Consider the following 18,812-nt stretch of genomic DNA (forward strand, 5'->3'; position numbering starts at 1 on the left):
GTCAGCAGATCACTAAGTCTGTGATTGCTTTCAAATAAAGCAATAATAAAAAAACAATGCCACACGTTTTCCTTACAGGAAAAAGGGAAGTCATTTAAAAAGAAAAAAATAAATATTTAAGTTACATTTTTTTATCAGTGTAGCTAGTGGCCCTTGGGACCACTGCCTGCTCTTAAAAAATATTTTTCAACATTCTAAAAGGGGAAGGGGTCCCAAAGGGAACCCTTCCCATTTACGGATGGGTTAACACCACTTTTTAAATGGTGGTAAAGTATTACTGTTTTGCAACCAGAATTCTGTTGTAAATTAGTAATACATACTAGATCGATTTGGTATTTGGAAAGGAAGCCCATAACATGCCTCTTCCAAATACCGAATCGCAAATACAAATTGCGATTCGGTGACAAGTTACTGAATCACATTTTGCTTGTAGTACATCAGATGAAGGATTTTTCTATCACAAACGGCTCGATTCTGCCAATCGGGCGTTTGCGACCTCAAAAATGCTTCATACATCTGGCCCAAAGAGTTGTGTTTTAAGAAAAAGGTTCTATTCTAGCCACATAATAAATTAGTAGCGCTCTTTCGACATCTAGGGTATGCGAGATGAGTTCCAGTACAGACTCTGGAAGTGGGAAGAAAACTGGCAACTCAATTGTTTGATGGAGATGAAAACTGGAAACCACCTTGGGGAGAAATTTGGGGTTGGTTCTAAGAAGCAAGGGGGGCCGCGCGCGGTACCTTGGTGCTCATGACGAGCTTGGCTCGTCATGCAGCACGGTGGCGCTTTACTGATGACGAGCTCGTCATGACCACGCCCGTTCCAATGGAACGCCCAACACACAAGGGGAATTATCCCAGCGTGGACGTTCCGTAACAGTCATGACGAGCTGAGCTCGTCATCAGCACAGCGCCACCGTGCTGCAAAACGAGCTGAGCTCGTCATGGGCACCCAAGAGGTTAAGTGCTTGTGCTAAGCACGGGACACCACTGGCTCAAATTAGGCACTGCTCTAAGCCCACTTTATGCTTTTCACATGGCCTCCAAGCGGCTTTCATCTACAGACAGCTAAAAGGTGCTGGTAGATAAGGCACAGTAAAGGAGTACTAGTACCAGCATGCAAGGAAGCTCGTCAAGTTAATCTTCTTTAAAGCTATCGGGCCTAGGGCATGGGAATGGTGGACCTGCTGTACCCCAATTGTGACACTCCATTGCTATTTGCCAGTTATCGTTTAGTTCCACAATCAATAACTAGGACAACAGCCATGGAAACCACAACTTGCACACCAAATTCAATGCTCGTGACACACTGATGTGACAATTGGAAACTACAAACGACCTAGACAATGTAACAAGTGAGATTACACAACCCAGCAGCATGAGCAATTGTAAATGAAAACAATAAATACAGTATATTATACATTGCTTTCAATGAGTGGTGGTAGTTAACGATAGTTTGCTTTTAGGTGTTGTTACTCGTTCACATTTTGTGAAGTCTTTAAATATTCAATTAGGTGTGTAAGTCACCACAATACAGACCTGTTTTTTTCCTGCACACGTGCAAAGTGCGGCTGCTACAAGAGGCCAGTTTAAGCCGGAAAAGTTGCCTGATGTAAATGACTGGAAACATATTGTTCTGCTACATTTTAAAGTGCTTGTCAAATTATTGTAGCCTCTTAGCACTGAGCGAGGGGCCCGTGCTGTGCAAGAACTGCAAAGAGCACGCGTCACTCGGCCCTCCGGCCACGGCGCCCGGTTTCATAAACACAGCGCCCCCTCGAGCGCTGCACATGGCCGGCAGCTATTATGACAGAAGGCAGACTCATTTCGAGATAAAAAGATTTTCCATCAAAGCTGCTTTTGTTTAATGCTCCCGATGGGGGAGGGGAACCGTGGAATTAACATGCTCGCATTTCGCTGTAGCTTTCCAATTTCCTTTCAAACTCGGATCTGCCTGTTGATGGCTTCCGGTGCCAGCCCACCGCACACCTACACTCGGCGGCAGCCGCAGAAGCCGAGCCAACCTACGCTTTATAATTCACGCCGGGCGCCAGCCAAGCACGACAACAGTTTGAAACCACGAGCAGCAATTCGCGAAAGCTTACTGTTGTTTTTTTTTATCGACCATAATTATCTAAAATGTTCAATACCGCTTGGCGCTCTGAGACGGTTGCAGAATTCATTTACGCCGTTTTAATTTGGAGCTGGTAGTGTACAGGGAAAAAAAAGTAAACTTGCAAAATTAGTGCTACAAAAAAAGAAAAACCAAAATGCAATCGTGAGTTCAGTACTGCGTTGTAAGTGTCGCATATCTTACGAGTGAACCATTTCCCACAAAAACACGTGTGATTTCAATTAAACGCGTGTGTACTTTCATTTAGAAACGTTCTCTTGTTAACGGGAAACGACCATCAACCATAAATAAAACTATATACAGCCCACTCTGTCACTGCACCCCCTTCATGGCGCAACCTCATTTAAGAACATACCACGACTGCATGTTAGTGGCAAGCTAAAATGTCAAACCTGAACACGGCAATTTACACGAAATCCGTAGGATCGCAGAGTACACTTTGTAGTGAGCGCGCTAGCACGGCACGTCACGTGGCTACGTGACGTGCGCTGACGTAGAGGCGCGGGAGGCGGAGCGCGGCATTCAGAGCGCGAGCAGGCTGGGCGCAGGACATGCCTTGCGCTCCTTGTATGTAATGTACCTGAATAAAGAGGTTGGTACCACCATCCGACTCCGAGAGTTATTGGGGGAAGAAAGAGTATCTTTACAGTGGCGACGAGGGTGGGATACCGACCCACGACCCCCACCACGCAGACTACGAGAAGCACGGCGGAACGGAGTGGTGGCGCAGGAGAAACGAGGAAGGCCCGAGGGTACGCACAGCGACCCCATCCTCATAGGGCACGGCAAGGAGCGCAACGCAACCATCAGCAAAGAGAACAGAGCACCGAGAGCACAAATAGCGACGGTCGAAGAACCCTGAACAACCGAGGTAGGAAGCCAGTCACGGTCACGGCCCACCGGGATACGCACTGGCTACTCCACCCGAACAGGAAAGGGCTGAAAGGAACAGCCCTCCACCCTTGCTCAAGAAGGAAGAGCGAAACGGTGCACCAGGGAGCCCGAGAAGCCTGGAAGGTACGCTACCCGCAGCCCGGGCGGAGAAGATGAATGCACAAGCGGGCTACGCGATAGCGCCAGTCCAGTTCCTTCCCCGACCGGGAGAACCGCTCATGAAATGGGAGGACTGGAAGGAATACATAGACAATTTCATAGAAGTGATGGAAGACGAGAGCGAGGAGAAGTTCAAGCCGCCGAGAAAGAAACGCATCCTGCTGCTGAATCTGGGCCCTGAAGGCCTAAGGATCTACAAAAGCTTGGTGCCGAAGAAGAGAGAGACAGAGGATGACGACGTGTATGCCCATGCGCTGGAAGACCTAGAAGAACACTTCAAACCCTCAGTGTGCGTCTCAGTAGACAGGTTTAACTTCCAGCAAAGGAAGCAACTACCCGGGGAAACGGTGGAAGAATATGTGGCGGCGTTGAAGAAACTGGCGGTATCGTGCAAATATGCCAACTGGGAAAGTGAATTCATAAAAGACCAAGTGGTGATGCACACCACGTGCACGAGCGTGCAGGACAAGCTATGGGCCGCAGGGGACACCTCTCTCAAGGACGTGTTGGTGATAGTGAAAAGGGCTGAACTGGCACGAAGGTGTGCAGCGGCTACGAAGAAAGAGATCGTGCCCAGTGGGACGGTGAACAAAGTAGACGAGGAAGAACACCACAAGGATAATCAGGCACGGAAACAGCCAGAAAAGGGTCCCGACAAATGGCGGAACAGCCCAGGCAACCCTGGCAAACAGGCCGGAAGTAACAAACGGCCTTGCTACAGATGTGGCAGTTGGACGCACGAGGCGCACGACCGGAAGTGCCCCACGCTTCGCGCCAAATGCACGTTCTGCGGAATAATCGGCCATTTTGAAAAGGCGTGCAGGAAGAAGGCAGCCAAGAACGCTGTGAAGTACGTGGCCCAAGCATCGGAGGAGCCAGAAGAAGCAGCAGAGGAAGAGGTGATCACAGTCCTCTGCATCTACGATGAAATATTAAGCATAAACGACCGAGGCCGTGGCACCGGCGGAGGAAGAACGATGAAACCCGTCATGGAAATGAAGATCGGAGGCGTCGAAGTCCAGGTGGTGGCAGACACAGGGTCGCCTTACACCATCATCCCCCGGAGCGTGTGGGAAGAGAAGTTTGCTCCGCGACTGGGCCCCGAGCTGGACAAGCTGGACATACGTCCCGTTACCTACAACGGTGATCGAATCCCCATGGCCGGGTGCAGGAGATTGAACTTCGAGTTCAGGGGCAGAGAGGCCAGGTGCAAACTGTATGTCTCCGAGAAAGGTCCCTCCGTCCTAGGATGGCTCGACCAAGGAGACCTGGGCATCAAGCTAGACCCGGGAGGCAAGGAACAGATATTATTGACGGAGCCGGAGGAAGCGTTGGACACGAATAAATGGAGGAAGAAGTTCCCAACGGTCTTCGGAGGCTCAGTGGGCAAACTCGACAGATTTGCACACAAGATCGTACTCAAAAAAGGAGCCGTACCGGTGGCACACAAGGTGAGAAACATCCCGCTAGCAGTAAGGGACGACGTGAAGGAAGAACTACAACAGCTGGAGAAAAGAGGGATCATTGAGCCGATAGCCTGTGCTGAATGGCTATCGCCGTTGGTGGTGGTGAAGAAACCAAACGGGAAGGTCCGTTTGTGCGTGGACCTACGTGAATTGAACAAAAATATAGTGGTGGAGAAGTTTCCTCTTCCCCGGATAGAGGAGATGCTGGCCAGCACCAGGGGTATTCAGTGGTACTCCACCATAGACTTGACTTCAGCGTATCACCAGATAGCGTTACACCCAGAGAGCCGCAGCTTAACATCCTTCATAACTCCCTTCGGATGCTATCGATTCCGCCGCATGCCGTTCGGACTAGCCTCGGCGGCTGCAGTATTTCAAAAGCTCATGCATCAGCTGTTTCAGGACCTCAAGGGAGTGCAATACTTCCAGGATGATATATTGGTGATGGGCCAGGACAGGACGGACCACGACAGGAAGCTGGAGGCGGTGTTGGGCATCCTGGAAGGGAAGGGCCTCACAGCAGAATGGGCCAAATGCCGGATAGGGATGGAGAAGGTAACGTACTTGGGCCACGAAATCAGTGCTCAAGGTGTGACTCCCAAGAGTGAAAATGTAAAGGCGATCTGCGACGCACCATCACCAGCTACCAAGGAGGAAGTCAGGTCATTCCTGGGAATGGCGGAATACTATGGGAAATTCATTGAACATTTCGCCTCGAAAACTCACCACATGAGGCTGTCAACCCGTGAGAACAGCGAGTTCTGTTGGTCAGAGGAAGCCCAACGGGAATTTGAAATGATAAAGAGAGAAGTGGCAGGGGCAATTCCACTGCAAGGGTTCGACCCCCAAGGAAGCACCATACTAACCACAGATGCAAGTGATAAAGGACTGGGGGCAGTCCTCATGCAAGACCGAGGTCAGGGGAGAGTCGAAACCATATGCTTCGCATCCCGCACCCTGAATGACACTGAAAAGAGATATAGTGTGATTGAAAAAGAAATGTTGGCGGTGGTGTGGGCCATGTCCCGGTTCCGGCAGTTCCTGTGGGGCACAAGGTTCCGGTTGAGGACCGATCACAAGCCCCTGCTCAAAGTGCTCACCTCCAGTGGACATGCGGAAGCAACACCGAGGATCTCGAAAATGTCGCTCAAATTAATGGAGTTCCGCTATGATGTTGAACACATTCCAGGGAACAGGAACAAAGTGGCGGACTATTTGAGTAGGGCGGCAGCGATGGAGCCCAGTACAGAATGCCCGGAGGCAGGGGAAGAGTGGGTCGCACTCACCGAGGACCTCGAAGTATCTATCAGCAAACAGGAATGGAGAACGGCATATGAAGGAGACCCGAATATGGAGAAAGTGAAGGACTACATTGTGAGAGGCTGGCCGGACAAATGCAAATTAGAGCGTGGCCTTGTCCCCTACTTCGAGGTGAGAGAGGAACTATCTATGGATGACCAGGGAACATTTATATACAGAGGGGAAAGAGTCATACCCCCGTCAACGATGATACCCAGATTGATGGACATGTTACACGAAGGCCACCTGGGAGTGGGAAAGCTGAAACTAAGGGCCAAGCAGAATTATTGGTGGCCAGGAATGGACATAAGAGCGGAAAGACACGTGAGAGAGTGCCTGAGGTGCCAAGGCGCGGACAAAACGCTTAAACCATTGCGCCCTGCCCTGGGAAAGATTGATCCTCCACAAAACCCGTGGGAGGAACTGTCCATCGACATTTTAGGGCCAGTGCTGAATGCACAGGGTATACAGAAATACATTTGTGTAATGGTGGATCGTTATTCGAAATGGCCGGAAGTAAAGATCGAAGAAACAATGGACACTGAGAAAATAGTGAGCTTCATGGCGGAGACCTTCGTGAGAGAGGGCATCCCTAAGTGTGTCCTCAGTGACAATGGGCCCCAATTCCGCTCTGACAGATGGAACCAATTTATGCAAAGAAATGGAATAGCGTCTAAACACACATCCATATATCACCCGGCGGGGAATGGGTTGGTGGAGCGCTTCAATAGAGTGGTGATGGGCTCGATACAAGCGGCTATTGCAGACAACAAAGACTGGGAGGCGGAGATATGGCACATGGTGTGGGCGTATCGGATAACTCCCACGAACACTGGCTATAGCCCTTTCCAGATATTAAGGGGCCGGGAGCCGTTCACCCAAGACAACAGGATATGGAAGGACAGAGTTATCAAGAGTGAGTGGTCACCGGCAGTGGTGCAAGCCAATCTGAAGAAGGCACAAGCAGTGTATACCTAACACTATGATGCGAGGAGGAATGTAAAAGACACTGCCCTCGAAAAGGGGGAATGGGTGAGAGTAAGACTGCCCACTCTACAGAAAAAAGGGGAAAGTAAATACAGCAGGCCCCTGAGAGTTGTGGAAATCAAGGGCCGGGCGGCCTTGCTGAGCGATGGAAACGTGTGGTCGCAGGATCGCATGGCCAGGTGCAATAAAATACTCAACTGGAGAAGCAGAGACAACAGGGAAGAGAGTGAGAGCAACAGTGACCACTCCAGTGACTATGGAGGTGAAGACCCGGACTTAGGAGAAAGTAGTAACGAAGATCAAGAGGCCAGTGCAGAGTGTCAGCCGGAGGAAGACAGCAGTCGGAGTGTGCCTGGCGCGGCTGCGCTAGAGAGTGGACAGAGTGAAGAAGCAACGACTGCCAGTTCCCCGGTAAGACTGACGAGAAGGGGCAGGGCGGTGGTCCCACCAGTGAGGTTCAGAGACTATGATATGAGTCAGGACTTGTTCACATAACTCTTTGGAAAAAAGGGAGATATGTAGTGAGCGCGCTAGCACGGCACGTCACGTGGCTACGTGACGTGCGCTGACGTAGAGGCGCGGGAGGCGGAGCGCGGCATTCAGAGCGCGAGCAGGCTGGGCGCAGGACATGCCTTGCGCTCCTTGTATGTATGTACCTGAATAAAGAGGTTGGTACCACCATCCGACTCCGAGAGTTATTGGGGGAAGAAAGAGTATCTTTACACACTTGCCTGTAGGTACCTTAAACTAGGCCATACTTCCTGACTAGGTACGAGATGCAGGCTGCCAGATTCCCTGGGGCCCGCGTGTCCCCCACACTGTTCTCAAGGGCCACCAGGATACAGAGGATTAAGAGGAATTGGAATGAAGTCCACCCGGAAGTCACAGTAAGTGAGCAAGGCACTGTGCGTCACCTCTTCTCATGGACCACAATTTGGTGTGGGAGATAGGGTACGGAGGGAACTCCGTTCTTTGGGTACACACTTCCGGAGAAATGGCATTAAGCTAAGAAAAAGCCACAGGTTTCCTGGCCGGGGACTCCATCCATGTCCAACTTTGTAGCGCTACACAAGGGGCAGACTGTCCCACTGGTTCACATAAGGGAGTTGCAGGGGTGCCACCATTTTGACGCAACTAAAAGAAGCATCATATAAGTGACATACTCTGTTGTGCAGTCGATACAGAAGGGCACTTGCATCTGAAGGAGTGAGCTATGAAGTATGTGTTTACATAAGCGTCTGAAATAAATTTGACTTGGCAATCTGGATCACCCTTATAATGTAAATTAACTTGCCAAGTTACCAGTGAAACAGTTTATGAAAACCCGTTTTATCAAAAATCCCTATTTCTTGGAGAATAAAGACTTGGAAAAGACCGGGTGTTTATTGGAGAATGTTGTCCAAATGTTGGGATCCTGGATAGGCTGGACTCCAGTCATCAGGTGGCGACATGCGTCAGTGTGACATGTTATCGAAATGAGTTGGGACCTGGATGATTGCATGCTCACTTGAATGTGTCCTCAGGGTATAAAATCTCACCTGTACAGCCCGGATGAGAGCTCACTCCTGTACAGGTCACCCCTAAGACTGACATACCACCCATGAGGGAAAAGGCAACCACAAGGGTAACCCGTAGTACTTCTCCTCAGTTCCATAAACAGTTTACACAAAACAACTTGACACAACTCAATGAAAGTGATAGCTACTGATGTTAAAGTGGCTTGCTAGGAACTGACCAGAAGGGAACATTCCCACAATTCTGCATGGCCGCCTCACGCTTGTATGAGGTGGAGGCTTCGAACAACAGATCTCAGGTACCTTTTGAAGTTTGTCCGTCTTTTCGTAGAATGCCTCCAGCTCATGGCGCAGCACTCGGTTGTCCTTGGATAAAATCTCCACCATTTGCTGTGCTCGCTCCACGATCGCAAAGGCATCAGGTGGGAGCTGCTGGCTCGGCGGCGTAGCAGGCGCTGCCTGGGTAGGCATAGCACTCGGTGCCGCTGCCAGGGGCGCGGAGTGCGGCGGACCACTTCCTGAGGAGCCCTGGGAAGACATGGGACTGTGGTGATGTGCTGGCATGGACTGGAATGGTTGCTGGCATTGTCGGCTTAAAAAAATAAAGAGACAGACATTTTACTGACATGGTAAGAATATGAATGACCATAACACTATGATAAAAAATATTTATGCCCTTAATTAAGGTTTACTGAGCACATTTCACCTGAACGAACTATGCAATACCTATGTTCAATGGCTAATGTTGCCATATGAACTCTCAACTAAATTTTCCTGCATGTACGGGTCAGCCTAAATCACAGAGTCCTGTGCTTAAGTTTCAGTGCTAAAACTGGGGATAATACCCCAATGTGCTAATAACATTATCATGTCAAATGGGCAAAATGAAGGAACTCAGGTTGTTAATACCCAGAAGTTTGCTAATAGTTACTGGTCACAGAATTTCATGATGTGTTGACATAATGCATAGTAAAAAATACAGTATGAGGGCCTAAATCTAAATATCAATTTATGGCAGAAATGTAGAGCAATTAAGTTACGGCACATTTTGCCATCAATGGAGCAGCCGAGAAGAGAGTTTCTTGTGCGACTGCTCATTGGTCTCTGCCACTCACTCATGACGTCAGAGCCCAGTCAGAATATTGTGACCAGGAACATGAATGGAAATAGTTTTCACTTATAAACTATATAAAGCATTTTAGATGATATATATTACATCCGAGATGAGCACAAAGAACATTCTTATAAAAAGGATGTAGAACAATAGCAATATAAATAGACACCTCATCTTCATGGGCACAATATTATATATAGATGCTGATTGATACACAATACCATCCACCTTCTTGACACGGTAGACAAAGGCAGGTGTGCAACCCGTCAAATGTCCAAACAACAAATTCACAATAACGAAATCCAGTGCGGTCACCCATTATTTATTGTGTCGGAAAGTTGATGTTTCGGCTAAGGAATCCTTTGTCATATGTATATTTTACAAGGGCAGCGGCAGTGCAGTTATTGTAAGGTCAGAGGTTCCATGGGAATGGCATTTTTTATTTTCTTAATACTGGTGGTGTTTGACGAATCTGCACAAAACTTTCAAAAAAATCCACTTTGGATTTCTTTTTGGCAAATTTATGCAGTGCCCCCCCCCCCCCCTAAAAAAAAGAAGCTTTCCAAAAAGTTCCTTTTCCCATTTTAATTCCTACAGGACTCTTTGTTTTTTGGCTCATTCCTGGCACTACTGTAGCCCCGAAGTGCTGTTCCCTCCCCTCAGCTGAAAATTAGATGCATGCTTGTGTGGATGAGAAAGGCGCTGTACAGTCATGCATATATGTACGGAGACACAAGTTGGTTGGGTGATTCACAAGATGTTCAATTGTGACATAAAGAGAATATATCAGCATAGTCCGACAGGATAATGTGACAGACTTGATGTGAAGAGACCATGAGTAGGTAGTTTAACAATGGGGACTGGTGTGGCGGCAGACAGCTTGTGAGGGTAGGTTTGAGAGGTGGTGATTTGTAGATGTAGTGCATGAAGGCCAGGAATGTGCTGCGATATCCTGCATCAAGGAGTAGGCTCCGTTAAACCGAGCGGTGGCTGGTCAGTTTTTGAGGAACCATTCAGAAGCTGGATGAACGCGTGTGCAGCACTGCGTAAGTGGGGCTACGTGCAGGTGCCATCCACGAGTTCCAGGTTTGTGCTCGGATCATGGTCCAGTGATGGCCACAGTAAGAGAAGAAAACGACTACTATTCCAAAATCCAACCATGAGTTACCCGAAGGACAGATGCACTCAAAGGAGGGCTTACCACACAAGCGTGACTCAAGACCATGTGTTGCTTACAAAAATATAACAACTTTGAATTACATACATTTTGGTGTGGCCAAATGCAGAACATAAGTAGGAATCAAGAAAGAACCCAGTCACAGAGGGTATATAGGAGTTGCCAAATTATAAACGAAGGCTGTTCAATGGCAACATCTAGGTGAAGTAACAGGCAAGCAAATATGGGCTTGGGACGGACAGGCAGGTAACAGTTCACAGTATACCGTCTGGACACAGGTGTGGAGGGAGGTAGTATACAGAATGCACTATTTGCAGGAAAGTGTTGACCAAGTAGCATTTAAAATGCATTACATAGGTAGATCCAAGGTGCAGAGTGAAACAATCCACATGGCTACTTGGTTCAAGAAAGAGGAGGGAACTGACAGCATTGCACAACAATATCTATAATTTATCTTGATGTAAAGTGGCATATCCTTACAGGGCAAGACAGGGAAAGGGATACAAAAATATCCCAAAGCTTGGACGAATAATGGAGTGATCTATCCCCAAGCAAAACAGGTAAAACACCTAAACCATTTTTAAGGTGCTCTTAACATTTCCAAACCCTTCAACATTTAAGAAGGTGCACAGAGTATAATTTACATATTGCACCAAAAGTCAGATTTTGTACAAATAATGCCGCATCTCGTCAGGTTTATTGCAAACAGGCCCAAATATTCTAGGTTTAAGCAGGTGATACAGGACAGAGCATTCCGAATTAAATTTAAAAGATTGTGGAAAAGTCCTGCTTTCAGACATATGCACATGGGACCTTTTCCATTATTGCCACCAGATGAGGAGGATATACCCTCCCCATTTCAATCCTTGAAAAATACTTAACTTCTTCAGGTGTAACTTTGCACATTGTTGCAGGATCAGAAACAACCATCATGCGGTATAAGACATCAACAATCTTACACATTTTGGGATGTTTACAAACATCAACATTCCCACCCTCAATACTGTATTTACAAATAGGGAAACCGCACCACTCTGGCGGATCGTCAGGGATCACAAATGAAAGGTTAAGGCCACCATCATTGATTCCACTTTGCTAAGAAGATCCTCAGCGATCACAAAAGAAAGGATAAGGTCAACATCTTTGATGCCAGTTTGCTGGACCAAAAGGATCTAAGGGCTTATCTCAAATCCATCGACAGTAAGATTGAATCAATAACATTGCATTTAGACGGACTCATGGAAAGGATTGATTGGCAAATTGTCAGGTGAGATGGGCAAAGGAATGGATTTCTGACCTGCAATATCACTCTACTGCAACCACAAAGAGGCTATTGAGAGTGGAGAAAGATATAGAAGTACACTCCTGAGGCAACAATATAAGGATGGGCCTTGCTGAATCAAAAAATATGAGGCATTTAGATTCTTTTTTTAAAGCCCTCCTGTCTGACCGTTTCAACTGAGCCAATTTCTTGGACACTTTTCTGGGTGACTGGGCACAGCTGTGCCTAGGTCCCACACCACACTCTGGCACACCGCCCAGGCCAATCATTGTAGACATCTCAATTACAGAGACGACTGCACGGTTGTTTGGTTAGCCAGCGAGAGAAAACTGCTATAGTACCAGGGTGCAACCCCAGCCATTTACTTGGACTTCAAACTGGCAGTGCAAAAAGCTAGATGCAAGTTAGTGGAGTTGAAGCGTACCCTCCATGCCTGGGATATTAAATGTGCAAGGCTGTACCTGGCCAAACTGAAGGTCACGCTGAACGGGAAAGCACACATCTTCACAAATGCAGCAGAAGCAACCAAACTCTGCAAAATGTATATCAATGCCAAAAAGTTGCTGTTCACATGTCATTCACGGAAGGTTCTGGCGATGCTGTTGCAGACACTTGCAATGTGGCACAAGCATGATTTCTTCACCAGCAGCATACCAGCTCACCTTGAATTTGCCAGATCAGTTGGCCGGAGCGGTAGGGAGGGATGGGAGGGGCAATGATCTGAGACTGAACTGATCTGAGATTTCGGATGAAAACGGGGACCGGAACGAAGGACGGTGGGATCTCAGCAGGAGGCCAAGGTGGGTACTGTGCCACTACAAATTGGAATATGCATATTTATCACAGAACTTGGATGCTGGAGGGCATACCACGCACCTTGCTATTTACCATAGAAAGGTGTGCTTTTTGTTTGGGATTCTTGACGGTGATAGTTGGGGTAATATGTGTGGGTGGGGGAGTGATGGGGTTTGTTTTTTGGGGACAAAATATTCTACACATAGCTGGATATACATCAGAGTGCACACGCGAGAGGTCAGCACCATGTATGTACACATTACATATACAACTCTATGGTCTCTCCTAAAAATACTTTAACGCTTTTATCCTGGAATATCAGAGGATTAACTAAGTCCCAGAAAGAGAGGAGAGTGCTCGCATACCCAGAGAGACATAGAATTGACCTGGCCTTGCTTCAGGGAATGCATTTAGGTCCTGCGGCGTGCGCGGTGACCACGCCCACTGGAGGCCACGCCCCCTTCTTTGAACTACTTAAACCGCTGACTTCTAGCGGTCAGGTAGCAACCTTTAACCTAGTCCTGAGGCGAAAGCCGGGGCTGGAGGTACTCATTTGCTTTTAAAAAAACTGTTCATGCACCACGCTCGCTTTTTGTGTGGTGTCACTTATTGAAAATTGTGTTTTTAAACTCACTTGCGAAGCCCTGATTCCAGCGCTCTCTCGCTCATGCCTGTTGGCGCTTCAGCGCTCAGCTGACCTTGATAGCTGCTCGCTGCCCCCAGCTCCTCGCTCACAGCCGCCATCACCTGCGGCGTGCGCGGTGACCACGCCCACTGGAGGCCACACCCCCACTCCCTCGACCTACAAATGTGCTTACACAGGAAGCGCAGCGGACGAGCGCAGGGGGAGCGCCGTTTGCGCGCCGAAGGCACGCCTAAGGCAAGCCCGTCTGCGCCCGTCCTCGCCAAGTCCTCGCCTCTCGCCAGAACCCCTGCCCAAAAATCTTACGTATATGACAGCAATATACTGAGATCGCTTAACCCTGGCCCTAGATGTAATAATACAGAGGGATGCATTGGTCGAACCGCCCTCCACTGTAAACACTGTAATCTGGTCATACCTGAACCACGCCCTATCAGCCACAAAGAGAACAAAAGAAAGGAAACGTCACTTACCATCATGCAGCTGAACGTCAGATCCCTGGTCAAACACCATGCGGAGGTAAGAACGCTTTTAATGGACGAGAACCCAGACATAATGTTTCTGTGTGAAACCTGGCTTAAAGACGACCTAACTAGCATCCCCAATCTAGCCATACCGGACGGGTTCTCTATGACTTGCATTAATAGAGACTCAAGAGGAGGTGGCATTGCCGCCATCCATAGATCCTCCTTTACCTGCTCCTTCCAAAAGGAAAGTATTGCGGACAGCGAATGCGCTCGTTTCAAAATCTCCACAAGTCCCCATTGCACTCTTTCTGGCCTTTTTATTTACAGACCCCCAGGGCCTTCTACGAAATTCACTGAAGAGCTTATTGAGACAGCACACGCTATGATCACTGGCTCGGCCAACTTCACGATCTTAGGAGACCTCAATCTCCACTTAGACGATTCTTCAGATGCTAAAATCAGCAACTTCGTTGCAGACCTAGCTGCCTTGCAGCTAATCCAGCTCGTCCGAACCCCCACACATGTCGCGGGCCATTTGCTTGACCCAGTATTTACTAACATACCAGAGGCCAAAGCTGACGACCCCAAACCCATGGCCTGGACGGACCACTCGTTAATAACCCTCTCAATCCCGAACAACTCCCCTCCCGTAAAAAAATCACCCACCGCACGCCTAAAACGACCTTGGCACAAACTCCAACAATGTGACCTAGCGGTCAGCCTAGGGGAACCTAACCTGGAGGATATAAACGACATTGAAACATCTTATGCGTCCTTCCAGGACTGGATCACCAAGGGACTGGACGCCATTATACCAGCCAAGTGGACAAAAGGGCGTAACACCCCTTCCAACCCTTGGTACAATGAGAACCTTAAAACGATGAGGAAAACTTGTAAAAAAGCGGAACGGCAATGGAGGAAGGAATACAAGCAGGAGGACAAAAACGCATACTTGGACACTCTCAGAACATACCACAAGGCAATTCGGGTAGCCCGCGCTGCCTTCTACGCTACTGAGATTAAAGCTAGCCCCAACCCCACGAAAACTATTTTCCAAATCGTGCAAAATCTGCAAAATGGTGACAAACCGGCCTCTCATATCACCTCCACGCAGCAATGTGAAGACCTAGCCACCTTCTTCACGGAAAAAGTGAAGAAAATTTACAACGCCTTCACCCAGGATAGTCCAGAGGACATCAGCCCCCCCAACGCCGCCTTTGGAGACTCCAGGCTCACTTGCCTACCCGCTATCTCAGGTGAAGAACTCACCAAACTTTGTAGGAAGGTGAAATCTGGTGCCCCTACAGATCCGATGAGACCAATTCACTTCCTGGGAGCCTTGGAATTCTTCCTCCCATCCTTGACCTCACTCCTTAATCTCTCATTTACCACAGCCACGGTACCCACCTGCTGGAAACAGGCCTGGGTAACACCGATAATAAAAAAACCCTCCCTAGACCCCTCTAAACCGGAGAACTACCGGCCCGTTTCACTGCTCCCATGGGTAGCGAAACTAGCGGAAGCCCACGCGAACAAAATTCTCAGTGATCACATGGCAAAAAACAACATCCTGGACCCCTCCCAACACGGGTTCAGGCCGGGCCATAGCACGGAATCCGCGCTTCTCACCTCCACGGAAAATTTACGGGAAATCATGGACACCGGTAAAAGTGCCGCGCTGATACTGCTCGATCTCAGCGCGGCCTTTGACACGGTCTCCCATGCCATCCTACTAAAACGCCTTGAAAACATCGGGATCGTAGACACGGCGCTTCAATGGTTCCGATCATTTCTAACCAACAGATCATTCAGGGTATCTGCCCCTCCGTTCATCTCCCAACCCCAAGACATAGGACAAGGAGTCCCACAGGGCTCTGCCCTCAGTCCCTCCTTGTTTAACCTATATATGCAACCCTTGGCGGAGGTTGCCAAGACATGGGGCCTCACAATGGTGTCATACGCCGACGACACTCAGTTGGTCATCAGCCTCAATGAGGCCCCCTCTCCCGAGGCCACTAGATTCAGGGATGGACTGACTGCCGTCGCGAAATGGATGACAGCAAACTGCCTCCAACTCAACGGTGGCAAAACCGAGGTGCTGATAATGGGGAAAAACAGTGACAACTGGAATGACCTCTGGTGGCCCCAATCACTGGGCCCAGCACCCCCCCCGAAAACTCTAGCTAAAAATCTAGGAGTTTGGCTGGACTCTACTCTTAGCTTCCAGTCGCACACCAAAAAAGTTGCCGCAACTTGCATTGGTTTACTGAGAAGTCTCAACCCCATCTTAGGCTACTTTGACTCCAAAACGCAACAACTTATCGTACAATCTACCATCTTGTCCAGGCTGGACTACGCGAGTGTCCTGCTGTTAGGAGCAAACAAATCTGAAATAAAGAGATTCCAACGGATCCAGAATTCGGCTGCAAGGGCTATAGTAGGTCTCCCTAGAAGGTGCTCGGCGAGAGCGACCATTCACAGACTACATTGGCTACCCATCGAAGCCCGCATCCAATTCAAGGCCCTCATATTCGCCTTTAAAATCTTGAAGAACGAAGGTCAAGAGCTTCTCCGTTCGCTGTTGACCCCCTATTATCCCAAATGGAATCTCCGGTCCAAGGGGCAACATTTAGCCATGATACCCCACACAAAGTTCTGCCGCATCGGAGGGCGTTCCTTCAAACTACTGGGGGCCAAGTTATGGAACTCCCTTCCCCTCCACATCCGATGCATCGACAATATGCTAGCTTTCCGCAGAGCGACCAAAACCCATCTCTTTCCCTCCTTGTAGGTCTCGTCTCTCGTCTCAGTTGGTTGTGTTATGGTTCTAGCGCCGGGACGCCCCGTTGCGGGGGCAGCTGTTTGCGCTTTACAAAACAGATAACATAACATAACATAACATAACATGACACCCTGCTGACTTTGCTAAACTTTGGGGGCAACATAGATACTTCTCTTCTTACAGTTCGTACTCCAGGAGTGTTTGTATTCCGATCGCAAGTCTACGGAGTTAAAATTTGTTCATACAATTGAGGACCCGTAAGGCAGGTACATTGCGCTTGTGGGTTCTCTCAATTACAAGAAGCTGATACTAGTAAACAGTGGTGTGTGGAGATCCTCTGATGCCCTTGCTTGGCCGACCGTGTCTGCCCCTCGTTCCCGATGATTTTGTAATCTGTGAGTACTGCAAGTATCCCTTTCTGTAACCAGGCCAGGATCTTCCTAGGTATCTTGTCCTCGCCGTACTGCCTTGCCATTGCAGATTTCTTTAGGAATGCTGCCACTCTATTGGCCACATTGTGGTAGGTCTGCAGAAAACTAATAATTTCCTGGATATATGCAGCGTGGGCCATTACTGTAACGTTGCTTTCTACTGTCTTAATGTCACCGTCTGAGTGCTCTACCTTGGGTGGGTGAAGAAATGGGTAAATGGATAGAAAGAATAGGTAAATGGATAGGTGGATGGATGGGTGAAAGGATGGCAGAGTAAACTGATATCTGAGTGGATGGCTGGATGGATGACAAAAGGCTCAACTGATGGATAAAAGGCTCAACTGATGGATGAAAGGCTTTATTGATGGATGACTAAGGCGAAGGATGCTGTATGGGCGGAGGGATGCATGCATTCATGATGGATGGATGGAATGGCTGATGAATGGTGAAAGATGGAATAATGGATGAAAGAAAGACTGGATGACATAATGTAAATGTGAGATGGTGGATATCAGTGGGAGGATGGAAGGGTCAAAGCAATAATATATAGATGCTTGGACAGAAGATGTAAAAGAGTTTTTCCAGGGCTCACTTGCTTCACTTGCTTGGAGCCGTCAGAGCTTTGGTTGAAAGTGGGGAAGGGGGGTATTATTATTTTCCAGCTACTCCTGGGAGAAACATGTGATCACCACAGTTTATGAGTGGAATCCTGGGCACCAGAATATTTGAGAAGGTAGTATCAGTTTGATCGGAGAAGCAACTTGGTCTGCCAGAGAGAAGTTCTCTGAAATTGAGACAGCAGATTTTGAACCTAATGCAAGCCATTATGGGAAGCCAGTAGAGGTTCCGTAAAATGGCGGCGATGTGATCAGAACGGACACTACGTAACTGTATTATACTAGAGAAATATGTGATCTGGAAGATTGTGTGACACAAGGAGTCTTTGTTATGGATTCATCAAAGTTTCTGATTCAATTACACCCCTTTTTTTAATCATGTTGATTTTACAAAGATCTCACTGCCAACGCCTATTTCCAATGCTCCGAACAGTTGTCCTCACAAACGGTCTCCACGATTACTGGCCAGAGACACCATGAGCGGCCTTTTATAGTTTCAAGATGCTTGTTTGGTCACTTTACCCCACACTAGTTTCTCCAATGAGGATAAAGATTCCTATTTGGTGTTTGTGGTTAATTTAGGTTAATGTTTTGCAGCTGTCATTTTGAGCTACTCCTGAGAAACTAAATTGATATATTTCACACTACTTTTATAATATTAAAATTCTGAAATGTTTACAGCTCCGTTTATCAAACCTAATGGCACATGCACAATGTCTGCCACAGAGATGCTGTTGCTTGCTTTTAATATAGCTGCCCATGTCTGAAAATCTGGCCTAATTTTGAGATAAATATACACACGATGGATCTACAAATTGACTCATTTGCATATTCATTTCTTCTACTAAAGACATGAGTTGGTGCAGTTTCTGGGGACTGCAGCCACATACCTTTGCATTCATTGGCTGTTAAAGAACTGTCCTGTTATGTACGATGCACCTTGTGATGTTTGACTGACGAGCACTACGTTTTTCTTGAATTCAGTTGGAATTTGGCAAGCGTACTTTAAAGCAGTGTTTTCCCTCACCAGCAGAAAGGAATCCGACTTAAA

General features: G+C 48.0%; 1 protein-coding gene across 2 annotated transcripts in view; it reads right to left on the reverse strand.

The window, feature by feature from the left end:
- The window catches only part of AMOTL1 (angiomotin like 1), a 311,572-nt gene that overhangs the window by 70,075 nt on the left and 222,685 nt on the right, over positions 1 to 18,812 (reverse strand). For both annotated transcript variants that reach the window (XM_086935303.1, XM_086935302.1), the window contains one exon: positions 8,757 to 9,045. In XM_086935303.1, coding sequence (XP_086791429.1) covers positions 8,757 to 9,045 — 289 coding nt within the window. The remainder of the gene's footprint in view (positions 1 to 8,756; positions 9,046 to 18,812) is intronic.

The sequence above is a fragment of the Lissotriton vulgaris genome, chromosome 8 (assembly GCF_964263255.1).
Source record: "Lissotriton vulgaris chromosome 8, aLisVul1.2, whole genome shotgun sequence".
Classification (NCBI taxonomy): Eukaryota; Metazoa; Chordata; class Amphibia; order Caudata; family Salamandridae; genus Lissotriton; species Lissotriton vulgaris.